This window comes from Salmo salar, chromosome ssa26 (genome assembly GCF_905237065.1).
Source record: "Salmo salar chromosome ssa26, Ssal_v3.1, whole genome shotgun sequence".
Lineage (NCBI taxonomy): Eukaryota > Metazoa > Chordata > Actinopteri > Salmoniformes > Salmonidae > Salmo > Salmo salar.
The window spans coordinates 48,804,593-48,824,061 of NC_059467.1; the positions used below are offsets into that span (position 1 = coordinate 48,804,593).

General features: G+C 43.0%; 1 protein-coding gene across 1 annotated transcript; it reads right to left on the minus strand.

Moving 5' to 3' along the window:
* Positions 1–1,276: 1,276 nt before the first annotated feature.
* On the minus strand, positions 1,277–16,198 carry LOC123724002 (gamma-aminobutyric acid receptor-associated protein-like 2). Its single transcript, XM_045708342.1, has 4 exons — positions 15,894–16,198; positions 14,709–14,764; positions 5,087–5,259; positions 1,277–1,854 (listed from the first exon to the last, which is right to left on the minus strand). Exons 1-4 carry the CDS (start codon positions 15,925–15,927, stop codon positions 1,764–1,766), a joined length of 354 nt encoding a protein of 117 aa, XP_045564298.1. The 5' UTR covers positions 15,928–16,198; the 3' UTR covers positions 1,277–1,763.
* Positions 16,199–19,469: the final 3,271 nt, after the last annotated feature.

Sequence of the window (19,469 nt, forward strand, 5' to 3'; positions counted from 1 at the left end):
AATGTTACCTTGTCAGCTCTGGGATTTGATCCAGCAACCTTTTGGTTACTAGTCTAACACTCTAACCGCTAGGCTTCCTGCCACCCCCAAGTTGGCTGTCCTTTGGGTGGTGGACAATTGTTGATACACACGGAAAACTGATGAGAGTGAAATGTTCCTAATGTTTTTCACACTCAGTGTATGACTACCTCTGTCACACGCCATTTCAAATCCCTGATATAAATATTGATGGGTTGTTACTAGGTCTATTCTACTGATATAGATATTAATGGGTTGTAACTAGGTCTATTCTAATGTATAGATATTAATGGGTTGTAACTAGTTCTATTCTAATGTATAGATATTAATGGGTTGTAACTAGGTCTATTCTACTGATATAGATATTAATGTGTTGTAACTAGGTCTATTCTACTATAGTGATATAGATATTAATGTGTTGTAACTAGGTATATTCTACTGATATAGATATTAATGGGTTGTAACTAGGTCTATTTTACTGATATAGATATTAATGTGTTGTAACTAGGTCAATTCTACTGATATAGATATTAATGTGTTGTAACTAGGTCTATTCTACTGATATAGATATTAATGTGTTGTAACTAGGTCTATTCTAATGATATAGATATTAATGGTCTATTCTACCATACTGATATAGATAGATCAGTGTATGACTACCTCTGTCACACGACATTTCAAATCCCTCTCATCCATTGCATCAAAACTGACTGATGCCATCTACAGGAGCAAAACAGAAGTGACTTCCTGGACTTTCCATTTTTTATTACGAACTGATATAACGCTGTAATAACAGATTGTTACTTTATTAACTGGTATAATGCTGTAATAACAGTCTGTTACTTTATTAACTGGTATAACGCTGTAATAACAGACTGTTACTTTATTAACTGGTATAATGCTGTAATAACAGTCTGTTACTTTATTAACTGGTATAATGCTGTAATAACAGACTGTTACTTTATTAACTAGTATAATGCTGTAATAACAGTCTGTTACTTTATTAACTGGTATAATGCTGTAATAACAGTCTGTGTTACTTTATGAACTGGTATAATGCTGCAATAGTCTGTTACTTTATTAATTGGTATAATGCTGTATTAACAGTCTGTGTTATTCTTTATTGAACCTTTATTTAACTTGTTTAACCTGTTTAATAACAGTCTGTGTTTCTTTAGGGCTGGATCAAAACATTCAAACAGTTGTTCTCCAGGAGCAAAGTGGAAGAATCCTGGTGTTGGTCAATAAAAACACAACGATCATTCACATTTTTTATTGGTTAGGTCATCCAGCTACCTTACCGTTCAAATAGTTAAAATTATTTGAAATATAAATCTTCAAGGATAAAAGCCAAACTAAAAGTGAAACTTCAAAACAAACAAAAATATTATTTCACGAATGAAAACAACCTGAAAAGCACCTAAACTAAAGTAAAACATCAAACAAAACAGTCATTCCAATTTGTATCACTATACATAACATCAAAATAATAATAATAAACATATTCATAAATGAATGTGTACAGCATTGATACATGTGCAGGAATAGATTAGACAGACTGGTGACACTCATCATCATGGTGGTTCTCACTCAACTGATCACTCTCTTCTTCTATTTATTTCACTTCATTTCTCTGTGGTTTCCCAGGGCTTCTCCCAGGGGTGGGGTGTGAGTTAGGGTGGTGGGTGGTGGCCAGGTGTTGTATTCTGTCGTAAGTAAGGCTTATGATGATGACGATGGTGGGTCTAGACACCGAAGGTGTTCTCTCCGCTGTACGCCACGTATAAAAAGCCATCCTCGTCCTTCTCCTTCTCGTACAGCTGTCCCATGGTGATGCTGCAACGGGAGTCACAACAAACACAGAGAGAAGGAGGAAATGGGAGAAGTAAACAGACTGCGGCCCAAATGCCAACCTATTCACTATACATGGCTCCCATAGGGCTCTGGTCAAATGTAGTGCACTATGTAGGGAGTAGGGTGCCGTTTGGGACACACACCACATACTACTCAAGTGAACAGAGGGGATGGAATGTAGCAGTAGGTCTAAATGCTGCTTAGTGTTTAGTCACCATCAACAGAAGGAAGTGATGCATCTGAAATACCAGTAGAATGACTGGTATCATCTACAGGTTGTTTGGTAATGTTTGTTCATTGTTTACTGCTGTTGTGTTGATACGACACTAATAAAGCTTTAGGCAGAGATTCAATTCATAGAGCAGCGGGCTGTTGGACAGCTGACAATGTGGCTTTTAAAAAGGCATTTTACCCAACGTTTGCTGAGATCGCATTGATGGCTCAGTCTGAATAAACCTTTAAGGATGCTAGAACGTGGATCTAACATGGACCAGATTGAATATCGGCCTTCATTTATAGCGCATTCAGAAAGTATTCAGACCCCTTGACTTTTTCCACATTTTGTTACGTTACAGACTTATTCTAAAATGGATTAAATAAAATAAAAACATACTCATCAATCTACACACAATACCCCATAACGCCACCAAGTAAAAACAGGTTTTTAGAAATTTATGAAAACGTATTTACATAAGTATTCAGATCCTTTGCTATGAGACTCCAAATTGAGCTCAGGTGCATCCTGTTTCCATTGATCATCCTTGATATGTTTCTACAACTTGATTGGAGTCCACCTGTGGTACATTCAACTGATTGGACATGATTTGGAAAGGCACACACCTGTCTATATAAGGTCCCACAGTTGACAGCGCATGTCCGAGCAAAAACCAAGCCATGAGGTCAAAGGAATTGTCCATAGAGCTCCGAGACAGGATTGTGTCGAGGCATAGATCTGGGGAAGGGTACCAAAACATTTCTGCAGCATTGAAGGTCCCCAAGAACACAGTGGCCTCCATCATTCTGAAATGGAAGAAGTTTGGAACCACCAAGACACCTACAACTGGCTGCCCAGCCAAACTGAGCAATCGGGGGAGAAGGGCCTTGGTCAGAGAGGTGACCAAGAACCCAATGGTCACTCTGAACGAGCACCAGAGTTCCTCTATGGATATGGGAGAACCTTCCAGAAGGACAACCATCTCTGCAGCACTCCACCAATCAGACCTTTATGGTAGGGTGGCCAGACGGAAGCCACTCCTGAATAAAAACGCACATGACAGCCCGCTTGGAGTTTGACAAAAGGCACTTAAAGACTCTCAGACCATGAGAAAAATTATTCTCTGGTCTGATGAAACCAAGATTTGGCCTGAATGCCAAGCATCATGTCTGGAGGAAACCTGCCACCATCCCTACGGTGTAGAATGGTGGTGGCAGCAACATGCTGTGGGGATGTTTTTCAGAAGCAGGGACTGGGAGACTGACTAGTCAGAATTGAGGCAAAGTACTGAGAGATCCTTGACGAAAACCTTCTCCAGAGCACTCAGGTACTCAGACTGGGCGGAAGGTTCACCTTCCAACAGGACAACGACCCTAAGCACACAGTCAAGACAAAGCAGGAGTGGCTTCGGGACAAGTCTCTGAATGTCCTTGACTGACCCAGCCAGAGCCCGGACTTGAACCCAATCGAACATCTCTGGAGAGACCTGAAAATAGCTGTGCAGCAACGCTCCCCATCCAACCTGACAGAGCTTAAGAGAATCTGCAGAGAAGAATGGGAGAAACTCCCCAAATATAGGTGTGCCAAGTTTGTAGTGTCATACCCAAGAAGACTCGATGCTGTAATCGCTGCCAAAGGTGCTTCAACAAGTACTGAGTAAAGGGTCTGAATACTTATTTCAAATACTTATTTTTGATAAATTAGCGAATATTTCTTACAAAACCTCTTAGCTTTGTCATTATGGGGTATTGTGTGTAGCTTGATAAGGAAAAAAAAATATTTTATCAATTTTGTAATAAGGCTGTAAAAGTAACAAACTGTAGAAAAAGTCAAGGGGTCTGAATACTTTTCCGAATGCACTGTATTTGTGTATAACTAAAGCTAAAGGATATCCTGTGGGAGCAGCGAACCAGTCGTAACCCAGCAGCCTCTAGTATCCGTGGGTTCAGACCAGGACCTGGATGCTGTGTCTTATTGAGGAAGAGACAAAGGGCATTGAGGTCAAACTATGAACCCATGAGGAGTGAGGTTCATATTCCTGTACCAACATTGTTGCCATTGTTACCAGAATAAATCCCTTTAGAGCAGGTGGTGTGTGAGCTTGTCTATATCTATAACTCATGTCCCAGGTTAACCCAGTTCTAACCCAGGTTGTCTATATCTATAACTCATGTCCCAGGTTAACCCAGTTCTAACCCAGGTTGTCTATATCTATAACTCATGTCCCAGGTTAACCCACCAGCTTGTCTATAACTCATGTCCCTGGTTAACCCACCAGCTTGTCTATATCTATAACTCATGTCCCAGGTTAACCCACCAGCTTGTCTATATTTATAACTCATGTCCCTGGTTAACCCACCAGCTTGTCTATATCTATAACTCATGTCCCTGGTTAACCCACCAGCTTGTCTATATCTATAACTCATGTCCCTGGTTAACCCACCAGCTTGTCTATAACTCATGTCCCAGGTTAACCCACCAGCTTGTCTATATCTATAACTCATGTCCCAGGTTAACCCACCAGCTTGTCTATATCGATAACTCATGTCCCTGGTTAACCCACCAGCTTGTCTATATTTATAACTCATATCCCAGGTTAACCCACCAGCTTGTCTATATCTATAACTCATGTCCCTGGTTAACCCACCAGCTTGTCTATATCTATAACTCATGTCCCTGGTTAACCCACCAGCTTGTCTATATCTATAACTCATGTCCCTGGTTAACCCACCAGCTTGTCTATATCTAAAACTCATGTCCCAGGTTAACCCACCAGCTTGTCGATATTTATAACTCATATCCCAGGTTAACCCACCAGCTTGTCTATAACTCATGTCCCTGGTTAACCTGGTTAAACCAAGCCTCTAGTATATTTGCCCTGTGTGGTCAGTGTCTGACAACATCAGTGGCTAAAAGCAGTGTTTTATCTATTTAACTTGGGGAAATATTGTTTCTAAAGTGCCATTTCAAATTGTTCCACTGAGTGCAAAGAGTTCCGACCTGGACTGAGGCACGGTCTTATCAACGAAGAGGAAGATGGCCTTCTCCGACGGCAGCTGGATGCGTTTCCTGATGATCCACATGAACTGGGCCACCGTGATGTCAGAGGGCACCAAATACTTCCTCTTGTCGATGTCCACAATCTGAGACCCAGACACCTTCTCCACGATCACCTACAAACAGACAACACAGAGTCATGTCATATTGGATGTTTATAGTGTTTACATAAATTCCCCTCCTGGAACCATAAAGATTTACTGAACTGAAAAATATGACAGCGTAGGGATGTGCATCTTTCCCAATCAAGACGATTCGATACACATCTAGATACAGGGACTCCAACACCATAGAGGAACCATATGTATCTAGATACAGGGGCTCCAACACCATAGAGGAACCATATGCATCTAGATACAGGGTCTCCAACACCATAGAGGAACCATATGTATCTAGATACAGGGGCTCCAACACCATAGAGGAACCATATGCATCTAGATACAGGGACTCCAACACCATAGAGGAACCATATGTATCTAGATACAGGGACTCCAACACCATAGAGGAACCATATGTATCTAGATACAGGGACTCCAACACCATAGAGGAACCATATGTATCTAGATACAGGGGCTCCAACACCATAGAGGAACCATATGTATCTAGATACAGGGGCTCCAACACCATAGAGGAACCATATGTATCTAGATACAGGGGCTCCAACACCATAGAGGAACCATATGCATCTAGATACAGGGTCTCCAACACCATAGAGGAACCATATGTATCTAGATACAGGGGCTCCAACACCATAGAGGAACCATATGCATCTAGATACAGGGACTCCAACACCATAGAGGAACCATATGTATCTAGATACAGGGACTCCAACACCATAGAGGAACCATATGTATCTAGATACAGGGGCTCCAACACCATAGAGGAACCATATGTATCTAGATACAGGGGCTCCAACACCATAGAGGAACCATATGTATCTAGATACAGGGGCTCCAACACCATAGAGGAACCATATGTATCTAGATACAGGGGCTCCAACACCATAGAGGAACCATACGTTTTAGTTTGAAACGATTCGGTGCGATTTGGTTCGGTGGATTATAATTTGTTGCATAAAAACACATTCATTTTCCATTCTGAATTAAAAATCTGCTGCTGATGGTGCCGCGGTCTAAGGCACTGCATCTCAGTGCAAGAGACGAATACTACAGTCCCTGGTTCGAATCCAGTCCCATAGGGCGGTGCACAATTGGCTCAGCGTCATCCGGGTTCAGCCGGGGTAGGCCGTCATTATTATTAAGAATTTGTTCTTAACTGACTTGCCTAGTTAAATAAAAAAATTAAAAAGGTTTATTAAACGAGCTGGGCTCTCTCTGATCTGGATCTGTCTGAGCTGACGTGTGTGTGTGTGTGTGTGTGTGTGCATAAATGATGTATGTACTATGTAGGCACCTGATCTGAGCCATAAGAGAGACTAGGCATCTACCACTATCAGATTAGGGGGGGGGGGCATTGTAGCCTGATTTGTCTCCCTACGTTAGTCCTGAAATCACCATCACCCACTAATTAACTTTCCATGTTTTGCTGATTAATTTTTCAACAGCAGATAGATAACAATAACCTAGCAAATGACATAGGTTGTCCCTCAACTAATAAAGCCTACTATCCAGCCAGGTCACCCGTGATACAAGTCAGTATTTGACGTCTATCCATGTCTGAGGACGTCAGGAGATGACGTGGAAACCAGCCACTAGGGCGGCAACGGTGAGCGCTGTCACCTTCAAGAAGGCTTTGGTTTTGCTAAGGATGTTGTGGACGGGGCATACCTTAAACATCTACCTCTGGTTCTAAAGGTTGCATGTTCAAATCCAGCGATAGAAAGTTGTTTTAACTTTTTGTTTTAAGCCTATCCAAAACCTTAATGCCTAACCTTAAGAATTTCTGAGTTAATGTCTAAACTTAACCTTAGAACGATAGTGCAGTAACAAAACACAACACACGGGGCACAGTGCACAGCTTGGCAGTTACAGTCATTTCAGAAAGTATTCGCTCCCTTGACTTTTTCCAAAATGTGTTGTCTTACAGCCTGAAGTTAAAATAGATTAAATAGAGATGTCACTGGCCTACTCACAATACCCCATCATGTCAAAGTGGAATTATGTTTTTCGAAATATATTTAAAAAAAATTAAAAGCTGAAATGGCTTGAGTCAATAAGTATTCCACCCCTTTACTGGCTAGCCTAAATAAGTTTAGGAGGAACAATGTGCTTAACAATTCACATAATAAGTTGCATGGACTCATTGTGTGCAATAATAGTGTTTAACATGATTTTTGAATGACTACCTCATCTCTGTATCCCACCCTCAGCCCCCAGCTGTGCTCTGGACACCTTATGTGAACTGATTGCCCCCCCATCTATCTTCAGAGCTCGTGCTGCTAGGTGACCTAAACTGGGACATGCTTAACACCCCAGCCATCCTACAATCTAAGCTTGATGCCCTCAATCTCACACAAATTATCAATGAACCTACCAGGTAACACCCCAAAGCCGTAAATACGGGCACCCTCATAGATATCATCCTAACCAACCTGCCCTCTAAATACACCTCTGCTGTTTTCAACCAAGATCTCAGTGATCACTGCCTCATTGCCTGCACCCGTAATGGGTCAGCGGTCAAACGACCTCCACTCATCACTGTCAAACGCTCCCTGAAACATTTCAACGAGCAAGCCTTTCTAATCGACCTGGCCCAGGTATCCTGGAAGGATATTGACCTCATCCTGTCAGTAGAGGATGCCTGGTTATTTATATTTTAAATGCCTTCCTCACCATCTTAAATAAGCATGCCCCATTCAAGAAATTTAGAACCAGGAACAGATATAGCCCTTGGTTCTCTCCAGACCTGACTGCCCTTAACCAACACAAAAACATCCTGTGGCGTTCTGCATTAGCATCGAACAGCCCCCGTGATATGCAACATTTCAGGGAAGTTAGAAACCAATATACACAGGCAGTTAGAAAAGCCAAGGCTAGCTTTTTCAAGCAGAAATTTGCTTCCTGCAATACAAACTCAAAAAAGTTCTGGGACACCGTAAAGTCCATGGAGAATAAGAACACCTCCTCCCAGCTGCCCACTGCACTGAGGATAGGAAACTCTGTCACCACCGATAAATCCACTACAACTGAGAATTTCAATAAGCATTTTTCTACGGCTGGCCATGCTTTCCACCTGGCTACCCCTACCGCGGTCAACAGCACTGCACCCCCCACAGCTACTCGCCCAAGCATTCCCCATTTCTCCTTCTCCCAAATCCAGTCAGCTGATGTTCTGAAAGAGCTGCAAAATCTGGACCCCTACAAATCAGCCGGGCTAGACAATCTGGACCCTTTCTTTCTAGAATTATCTGCCAAAATTGTTGCAACCCCTATTACTAGCCTGTTGAACCTCTCTTTCGTGTCGTCTGAGATTCCCAAAGATTGGAAAGGATCTGCGGTCATCCCCCTCTTCAAAGGGGGGGGGGACGGGGGGGACGACACTCTTGACCCAAACTGCTACAGACCTATATCTATCCTACCCTGCCCTTTTAAGGTCTTCGAAAGCCAAGTCAACAAACAGATTACCGACCATTTTGAATCCCACCGCACCTTCTCCGCTATGCAATCTGGTTTCAGAGCTGGTCATGGGTGCACCTCAGCCACGCTCAAGGTCCTAAACAATATCATAACCTCCATCGATAAGAAACAATACTGTGCTGCCGTATTAATTGACCTGGCCAAGGATTTCAACTCTGTCAATCACCACATCCTTATCGGCAGACTCAGTAGCCTTGGTTTCTCAAATGATTGCCTCGTCTGGTTCTCCAACTACTTCTCTGATAGAGTTCAATGTGTCAAATTGGATGGCCTGTTGTCTGGACCTCTGGCAGTCTCTATGGGGGTGCCACAGGGTTCAATTCTTGGGCCAACTCTTTTCTCTGTATACATCAATGATGTCGCTCTTGCTGCTGGTGAGTCTCTGATCCACCTCTACGCAGACGATGCCATTCTGTATACTGCTGGCCCTTCTTTGGACACTGTGTTAACAACCCTCCAGACGAGCTTCAATGCCATACAACTCTCCTTCCGTGGCCTCCACCTGCTCTTATATAGAAGTAAAACTAAATGCATGCTCTTCAACCGATCGCTGCCTGAACCTGACCGCCCGTCCAGCATCACTACTCTGGACGGTTCTGACTTAGAATATGTGGACAACTACAAATACCTAGGTGTCTGGTTAGACTGTAAACTCTCCTTCCAGACTCACATCAAACATCTCCAATCCAAAGTTAAATCTAGAATTGGCTTCCTATTTCGCAACAAAGCATCCTTCACTCATGCTGCCAAACATACCCTCGTAAAACTGACCATCCTACCGATCTTCGACTTCGGCGATGTCATTTACAAAATAGCCTCCCTACTCAATAAACTGGATGCAGTCTATCACAGTGCTATCCGTTTTGTCACCAAAGCCCCATATACTACCCACCACTGTGACCTGTACGCTCTCGTTGGCTGGCCCTCGCTTCATACTCGTTGCCAGACCCACTGGGTCCAGGTCATCTACAAGACCCTGCTAGGTAAAGTCCCCCCATATCTTGTCGTGGAAAATTGTCTTAAGAATAACACTTCTTACAAGAACTTGTAAATTCAATATAGACTTTAATACAGAGTAACAAAGCCGAGCTGGTCCGCGGACAACAACTGCCTTCCTTAGGCCCCGGCTCTGCTTTTATGCATATACAATACATAGGTCCATCCTTTATGTAAATGAAGTAAAACCCCCTATGCGTTCTGTCACCTATTCCTTTCAACCCAATGGATAACGCCTATATCTGCTTTTAGCTCTAACATTGTAGTGGCTGGATAACGCCCATATCTTCTTTTAGCTCTAACATAGTAGTGGCTGGATAACGCCTATATCTGCTTTTAGCTCTAACATAGTAGGGGCTAGACTCTCCTCATATGGATATGAAAATAATGCATGCATTGCATGCTTACGCTTGGCATATATTTAGTCATGGCTATACATACAGCTTGCCTGGCCTTTGCGTGGTTCCTGCTTGGGGATGTATAGCCATCTGTTATTTCCACTCAGGGCCTGCTGTCAGTCTCCTCTTTCGCTAGCTAATGTATTTCTATCTTTCTTTCCTCAACAAGTCTACCTTTCTCCCACAATCTCAGCTCACTGGTCACCATAGCAGCACCCACCTGTAGCACGCGCTCCAGCAGGTATATCTCTCTGGTCACCCCCAAATCCAATTCCTCCTTCAGCCGCCTCTCCTTCCAGTTCTCTGCTGCCAATGACTGGAACGAACTACAAAAATCTCTGAAACTGGAAACACTTATCTCCCTCACTAGCTTTAAGCACCAGCTGTCAGAGCAGCTCACAGATCACTGCACCTGTACATAGCCCATCTATAATTTAGCCTAAACAACTACCTCTTCCCCTACTGTATTTATTTATTTTGCTCCTTTGCACCTCATTAGTTCCATTACAATTTTGCGCTTTCATCCACTACAAATCTACCATTCCAGTGTTTTACTTGCTATATTGTATTTACTTTGCCACCATGGCCTTTTTTGCCTTTACCTCCCTTATTATCTCACCTTATTTGCTCACATTGTATATAGACTTATTTTTCTACTGTATTATTGACTGTATGTTTGTTTATTCCATGTGTAACTCTGTGTTGTTGTATGTGTCGAACTGCTTTGCTTTATCTTGGCCAGGTCGCAATTGTAAATGAGAACTTGTTCTCAACTTGCCTACCTGGTTAAATAAAGGTGAAATAAAAATAAATAAAAACATAAAATGATCTGTAAGGCCCCTCAGTCGGGCAGTGAATATCAAACACAGATTCAACTACAAAGACCAAGGATATTCTCCAATACCTAGCAATGAAGGGCACCTATTGGTAGATGGCTGTAAAACAATTTGTTTTAAATAATCAGACATTGAATATCCCTTTGAGCTTGGTGAAGTTATTAATAACACGTTGGATGGTGTATAAATACACCCCATCACTACAAAGTTACAGGCTTCCTTCCAAACGCAGTTGCTGGAGAGGAAATAAACTGCCCAGGGATTTCAACACGAGGCCAATAGGGACTTTAAAACAGTTATAGAGTTTAATGGCTGTGATAGGACAAAACAGAGATGCTTGTTCTAGGTCCCAAGAAACAAAGAGATCTTCTGTTGAATCTGACAATTAATCTGGATGGTTGTACAGTCGTCTCAAATAAAACTGTGAAGGACCTCGGCGTTACTCTGGACCCTGATCTCTCTTTTGAAGAACATATCAAGACTGTTTCAAGGACAGCTTTTTTCCATCTACGTAACATTGCAAAAATCAGAAACTTTGTCCAAAAATGACGCAGAAAAATTAATCCATGCTTTTGTTACTTCTAGGCTGGACTACTGCAATGCTCTACTTTCCGGCTACCCGGATAAAGCACTAAATAAACTTCAGTTAGTGCTAAATACGGCTGCTAGAATCCTGACTAGAACCCAAAAATTTGATCATATTACTCCAGTGCTAGCCTCCCTACACTGGCTTCCTGTTAAGGCAAGGGCTGATTTCAAGGTTTTACTGCTAACCTACAAAGCATTACATGGGCTTGCTCCTACCTATCTTTCCGATTTGGTCCTGCCGTACATACCTACACGTACGCTACAGTCACAAGACGCAGGCCTCCTAATTGTTCCTAGAATTTCTAAGCAAACGGCTGGAGGTAGGGCTTTCTCCTATAGAGCTCCAATTTTATGGAATGGTCTGCCTACCAATGTGAGAGACGCAGACTCAGTCTCAACCTTTAAGTCTTTACTGAAGACTTATCTCTTCAGTAGGTCCTATGATTAAGTATAGTCTGGCCCAGGAGTGTGAAGGTGAACGGAAAGGCTGGAGCAACGAACCGCCCTTGCTGTCTCTGCCTTGCCGGTTCCCCTCTTTCCACTGGGATCCTCTGCCTCTAACCCTTTTACAGGGGCTGAGTCACTGGCTTACTGGTGTTCTTCCATGCCGTCCATGGGAGGGGTGCGTCACTTGAGTGGGTTGAGTCACTGACGTGGTCTTCCTGTCTGGGTTGGCGCCCCCCCTTGGGTTGTGCCATGGCGGAGATCGTTGTGGGCTATACTCGGCCTTGTCTTAGGACGGTAAGTTGGTGGTTGGAGACATCCCTCTAGTGGTGTGGGGGCTGTGCTTTGGCAAAGTGGGTGGGGTTATATCCTGCCTGTTTGGCCCTGTCCGGGGTATCATCGGATGGGGCCACAGTGTCTTCTGATCCCTCCTGTCTCAGCCTCCAGTATTTATGCTGCAGTAGTTTGTGTCGGGGGGCTAGGGTCAGTCTGTTACATCTGGAGTATTTCTCTTGTCTTATCCGGTGTCCTGTGTGAATTTAAATATGCTCTCTCTAATTCTCTCTTTCTCTCGGAGGACCTGAGCCCTAGGACCATGCCTCAGGACTACCTGGTATGATGACTCCTTGCTGTCCCCAGTCCACCTGGCCGTGCTGCTGCTCCAGTTTCAACTGTTCTGCCTGCGGCTATGGAACCCTGACCTGTTCACCGGACGTGCTTGTTGCACCCTCGACAACTACTATGATTATTATTATTTGACCATGCTGGTCATTTATGAACATTTTAACATTTTGACCATGTTCTGTTATAATATCCACCCTGCACAGCCAGAAGAGGACTGGCCACCCCTCATAGCCTGGTTCCTCTCTAGGTTTCTTCCTAGGTTTTTGGCCTTTCTAGGGAGTTTTTCCAAGGGAGTTTTTCCTAGCCACCGTGCTTCTTTCACATGCTTTGCTTGCTGTTTGGGGTTTTAGGCTGGGTTTCTGTACAGCACTTTGAGATATCAGCTGATGTACGAAGGGCTATATAAAAATAAATTTGATTGATTGATTGATTAATAGGAGAAAACTGAGGATGGATCAACAACATTGCAGTTACTCCACAATAATAACCTACTTAACAGAATGAAAAGAAGGAAGCCTGTAGAGAATAAAACTATTCCAAAACATGCATCCTGTTTGCAACAAGGCACTAAACTAATACTGCAAAAACTGTGCCAAAGCAATTAACATTTTTGTCTTGAATAGAAATTGTTATGTTTGGAGCAAATCCAATCCAATACAACACATTACTGAGAACCACTCTCCATATTTTCAAGCATAGTGGTGGCTGCATCATGTTTGCTTGTCATCTTTAAGGACTAGGGAGTTATTCAGGATAAAAATAAATGGATGGAGCTAAGCACAGGCAAAATCCTAGAGGAAAACCTGGTTCAGTCTGCTTTCCACCAGACACTTGGAGATGAATTCACCATTCAGCATGATAATAGCCTAAAACACAAGGCCAAATCTACACTGGGGTTGCTTACCAGGAAGAGAGTGAATGTGAGAAGCCGAGTTACAGTTTTAACTAAATCTTCTTGAATATCTATGGCAAAAAATGGTTGTCTAGCGATGATCAACAACCAATTTGACAGAGCTTGAAGAATTTTCGAAAGAATAATGGGCAAATATTGAATATTCAAGTGTGCAAAGCTCTCAGAGACTTACGCAGAAAGACACACAGCTGTAATCACTGCCAAACGTGATTCCAACATGTATTGAATCAGGGGTGTGAATACTGTACTTACGGGGAAAAAAACAATTAATCCATTTTAGAGAAAGGCTGTAACGTAACAAAATGTGTAAAAAGTCAAGGGGTCTGAATACTTTCCGAATGCACTGTATGTCTTTATTTCCTTTAAATTAGAAAAAATAATAAACATGTTTTCACTTTGACATTATGGGGTACGGTGTGTAGATGGGTGAGATTAAAAATACAAAAAAAATACATTTTGTATTCAAGCTGTAACAACAAAATGTGGAATAAGTCAAGGGGTATGAATACTTTCTGAAGGCTCTGTACATGCAATTTGACACGAATGATGAGCTGCATTTTCAGAAGTTAGAAAGAATATAATATGATGCAAAAAAAGAAAAAAAGTGAACCGGCAATTCCTAATGTTTTCTGAGCGATGCATGCTATGCTACATTTGGATCGCTTTGGGGTCCACTTGCATCTTAAACATTTGAATTGGGGACCGATGTGCATCGGTGAATCGTCACAGCCTGATGAGACAGGTATATAAATTCAATTTTACATTGTAATAAATATGTTATAACGATGCGTGAACCACTTTATAAAGTTATTTTACCAAAAAATCCCTCTGTACCTAATATCATTAATAACCATTAGACGTAGGAGTTACCATAGCAGGGCTCAGGGCTAAATGGACATTCCTTCCGTCCCTACAGAATTAGGTAAATCAATTTTAGTTTTTTGCAACTTACTTGGAATAATATGCCTCTAGGGAAATTCAGACTGATTGAGGACCATTTTACTGAAGAATGTGCTTAGTTTCTATTATAGTGTTATGTATATATGTTTTGCATTTCATATTGATGTGTTTATTTTCATCTGTAAAAGAGATATTGGTCTCAGCATGACTCCCTGTCCAAATAATGGTACAACAATACATCCACACCCAGTGAAAACCCGTCTCACTCACCGGAACCCTATCTGGGTACTTGCTGCGTATTTTGGCCGACTCTATACACCGATGTTCTGTTGAGAAGAAGAGATGGATTGAGAGACGTTATGAATGGCCCACTCTATACACCGATATTCTGTTGAAAAACAGAGACGGATTGAGAGATGTTGTGAAGGGTGTTAAACTGTCATCAGTACAGTAGTTCACCAAAGAGCAAGGTCTGTCCCAAATGCCCCCCTATTCCCTGTGTAGTGCACTACTTTTATCCAAGGCTCTGGTTAAAAGTAGTGCACAATATAGGGAATATGGTTCCATTTGGAACACACCCTCTTGGGAGGCTGTGACAGGAGGATCAACATTTGAGGAGAGGTCACATGACGTTGCCTGACCGAGATCCACAGGCATCAGCAGCAGCTGTTGGACACCAGATGCACTCTGGGTAATCACTGGCAAAAGCTGCCAATTCACTGGGATAAATACGTCAATATCTCCTCTAGGCTACTTCTCTATGTGTCAATCTAACACATAAGTCATTACAGGTGTGGCCTATATCCAAAATATGTAATAAAACGGAAAAGAAAACTCATGAAAACTCTGGAATAATATTTTTAGGAGACTTTTGTTAAAAGATATAAATAGTTTTTGCTATGTTACGTAAACATATTTCAGCCATATAACGTTGTAATGTTATCACAATAATAACCTAATGTTCAGGGGATATGACATGCGTCAGGAGCAAAGAATGATTGAGACAACATTTGTCCAACTGTTTGTTACAACGAATAGGCCTAGTCCTATTTGATATGATCTATTTACTTTCAATATCACTATCATATCAGTTGTCATGTCAATAGGAACGACATGTCCCGACGAGGGGATTCAAAATGAAAACGCATAAGCACATTTAGCCAATTAAACAACCAATCCGTATGTAATATTTGACTAATGTCTTTTGAACAAGACATTAAGTGACGTCGACATACAATTTCGATTAACTTCGTGATGTTATTTTGTAACCAAAGGACTTAACAACATCTGAGCGGCTAGGCCACCACAGTCAGCCAATGTTAGTGCAGAAAAGTAGCCAATCATAATCAGCAATTGCCATTTAAAAAAAAAAAGAAGAACGCAGAGTAGATACATATGTGCTCCTATTTTGACAATTTTGTTATTTGCCTGTTATGAAACAAGTAACCCTCTTACCCAGGGAATGATCCTCTTTGAACATCCATTTCATGGTGGCTGATTCCGGGAGAGTTTGCTCGACGCGCAGTAAAATCGTAGAGGGTTGGTGAGAAATCAGACCGTGAAAACAAACAAAAAAATGATTGCTATTGCTGTATCCTAAAAGTCCAAAACAATGTAAAAATGTTGACCAAGCGCGTCAACAATGTAAGCAAAACAAGTCTCAGTCGGCGTCGGCGCTGCCCCGGCGATGACGTCACGATGGGACTGAACCGTCGTATCGCGGCGGAAGGAGGCTGATCCGAATGGGTGCGGTTCAGAGACACACATGCTGCGCAGAATATCAGATCACTTTACAACGCCTCGGTGTTTTAACGTCCAATCACCAATCCACACGATAAAGACGTAGCTAACAGTCTGCTATAACCTGAGCCGGCCTGTGCAGAGTTTGTATCTCTGGAACATATCTAGGATCTCAGTCTACTTTCGTTCCTTTTTTTTTTTTTTTTTTAAACGGTACTTGCTGTTCTGGATCATTCCAACTCGACGTTACCCCTTTGAATTTACATTTTAAATGGTTAATGTTAGCTAAGGGTTCTGGTTAAGTTTAGGGTAAGGGTTAGGATTTAGGGTATGGACGTCCCAAAGATCCCGGATAGCATTGTCTTTTTAAAAACATGACAGTCTGGTCTAGTTTATGACAGATGCCTGAGTTGATGAGCAAGTGATTTGTCCTAGAAACACCATTAAATCTCCATAAATCCTTTCTATTTCCTCCCCCTTTTCATGGGATAAAGTATGGCATTGATTCAAATAGGAATATCATAGATATGTTGTTTGGGTGGAATCCCACTAGAGAATTACATATGGAATCATACACAGAGTGATTGAAATAGGATTCCAGTGGACACACTCTAAAGTAGGCTTCAGGAACAGCACATGGAGTTTCCTTTATTCAGCCAATCTCCATCAGCAACAGAGAATCTGTAGCTGGACGTTTAGAAACAGTTTCATCCCTGCTCTGATTCGACTGTTATTGTCATGTGAAGGTCATAACGCAGCTCTATTATTTGTCACTAATTGTTTTATTAGAAGTATGTACGATAGTATTTTGTTGTATAACATATACAGATATTGAGATATCAGCAGTGCTTTAGTACATAGTGATACAGAATGAGGATAATACAACACACCACAGTCATCTATTATTATTATTATAATACAGTAACTTTACAGTATAGTGTGTGTAGTTGACTTGCCAACCGCTGTAACAATTGTTGTCACCAAGTTTTCCAGGAATCCAGGTTGGATTTTATACTTATTCCATCCTGATTCCCAGAATCTTCCAACTGGGATTTCTGGAAAACTTCAAGCATTTTATGGAAAATGTCCAGATTTTTGCCCTTTGACATAATCCAAACTGTATTCTGGTGAACTAGCGTGATCATGCGATAGCTCACCATTCTGTTTCATCTGAAAGAAGCCCTGAGATCAGGTTGGGTCTATGAGGTTATCAAAACGGTGTGTGCACCACAGGAGGTTGGTGACACCTTAATTGGGGAGGATGGGCTCGTGGTAATGACTGGAGCAGAATCAGTGGAATGGTACCAAATACATTAAACAGGTGGTTTCCATGGTTTCCAGGTGTTTGGTGCCGTTCCATTTGCTCCGTTCCGGTCATTATTATGAGCAGCAGTCTCCTGTGATATGTACGTGTTGATGTCAAATGGCAACCCCATTATCAACCAATCAGGAGTTCTGGAAAACCTGGGAATTTGGGGAAAGTTACTAGAATTTTACAACCCTAGTTTTGTTGATGTCAAACAGTTTCCCCTTTATTATCCTCAGCCTTCAGCTGGTTATCAGAGGGAGGGGTTATCAGCCTTCAGCTGGTTATCAGAGGGAGGGGTTATCAGCCTTCAGCTGGTTATCAGAGGGAGAGGTTATCAGCCTTCAGCTGGTTATCAGAGGGAGAGGTTATCAGCCTTCAGCTGGTTATCAGAGGGAGGGGTTATCAGCCTTCAGCTGGTTGTCAGAGGGAGGGGTTATCAGCCTTCAGCTGGTTGTCAGAGGGAGGGGTTATCAGCCTTCAGCTGGTTATCAGAGGGAGGGGTTATCAGCCTTCAGCTGGTTATTAGAGGGAGGGGTTATCAGCCTTCAGCTGGTTATCAGAGGGAGGGGTTATCAGCCTTCAGCTGGTTGTCAGAGGGAGGGGTTATCAGCCTTCAGCTGGTTATCAGGGAGGGGGGGTTATCAGCCTTCAGCTGGTTATCAGGGAGGGGGGTTATCAGCCTTCAGCTGGTTATCAGCCTTCAGCTGGTTACCAGGGAGGAGGGGTTATCAGCCTTCAGCTGGTTATCAGAGGGAGGGGTTATCAGCCTTCAGCTGGTTACCAGCCTTCAGCTGGTTACCAGAGAGAGGGGTTATCAGCCTTCAGCTGGTTGTCAGGGAGGAGGGGTTATCAGCCTTCAGCTGGTTATCAGAGGGAGGGGTTATCAGCCTTCAGCTGGTTATCAGAGGGAGAGGTTATCAGCCTTCAGCTGGTTATCAGAGGGAGGGGTTATCAGCCTTCAGCTGGTTGTCAGGGGAGAAGGGCTATCAGCCTTCAACTGGTTGCCAGGGGGAGGGGTTATCAGCCTTCAGCTGGTTGTTAGGAGGGGTTATCAGCCTTTAGCTGGTTGTCAGGGAGGAGGGGTTATCAGCCTTCAGCTGGTTGTCAGGGAGAGGGGTTATCAGCCTTTAGCTGGTTGTCAGGGAGAGGGGTTATCAGCCTTTAGCTGGTTGTCAGGGAGAGGGGTTATCAGCCTTTAGCTGGTTGTCAGGGAGGAGGGGTTATCAGCCTTTAGCTGGTTGTCAGGGAGAGGGGTTATCAGCCTTTAGCTGGTTGTCAGGGAGGAGGGGTTATCAGCCTTTAGCTGGTTGTCAGGGAGGAGGGGTTATCAGCCTTTAGCTGGTTGTTAGGAGGAGGGGTTTATCAGCCTTCAGCTGGTTGTCAGGGAGGAGGGGTTATTAGCCTTTAGCTGGTTGTTAGGAGGAGGGGTTTATCAGCCTTCAGCTGGTTGTCAGGGAGGAGGGGTTATCAGCCTTTAGCTGGTTGTCAGGGAGAGGGGTTATCAGCCTTTAGCTGGTTGTCAGGGAGAGGGGTTATCAGCCTTTAGCTGGTTGTTGGGAGGAGGGGTTATCAGCCTTTAGCTGGTTGTCAGGGAGAGGGGTTATCAGCCTTTAGCTGGTTGTCAGGGAGAGGGGTTATCAGCCTTTAGCTGGTTGTCAGGGAGGAGGGGTTATCAGCCTTTAGCTGGTTGTCAGGGAGAGGGGTTATCAGCCTTTAGCTGGTTGTCAGGGAGGAGGGGTTATCAGCCTTTAGCTGGTTGTTAGGAGGAGGGGTTTATCAGCCTTCAGCTGGTTGTCAGGGAGGAGGGGTTATTAGCCTTTAGCTGGTTGTTAGGAGGAGGGGTTTATCAGCCTTCAGCTGGTTGTCAGGGAGGAGGGGTTATCAGCCTTTAGCTGGTTGTCAGGGAGAGGGGTTATCAGCCTTTAGCTGGTTGTCAGGGAGAGGGGTTATCAGCCTTTAGCTGGTTGTTGGGAGGAGGGGTT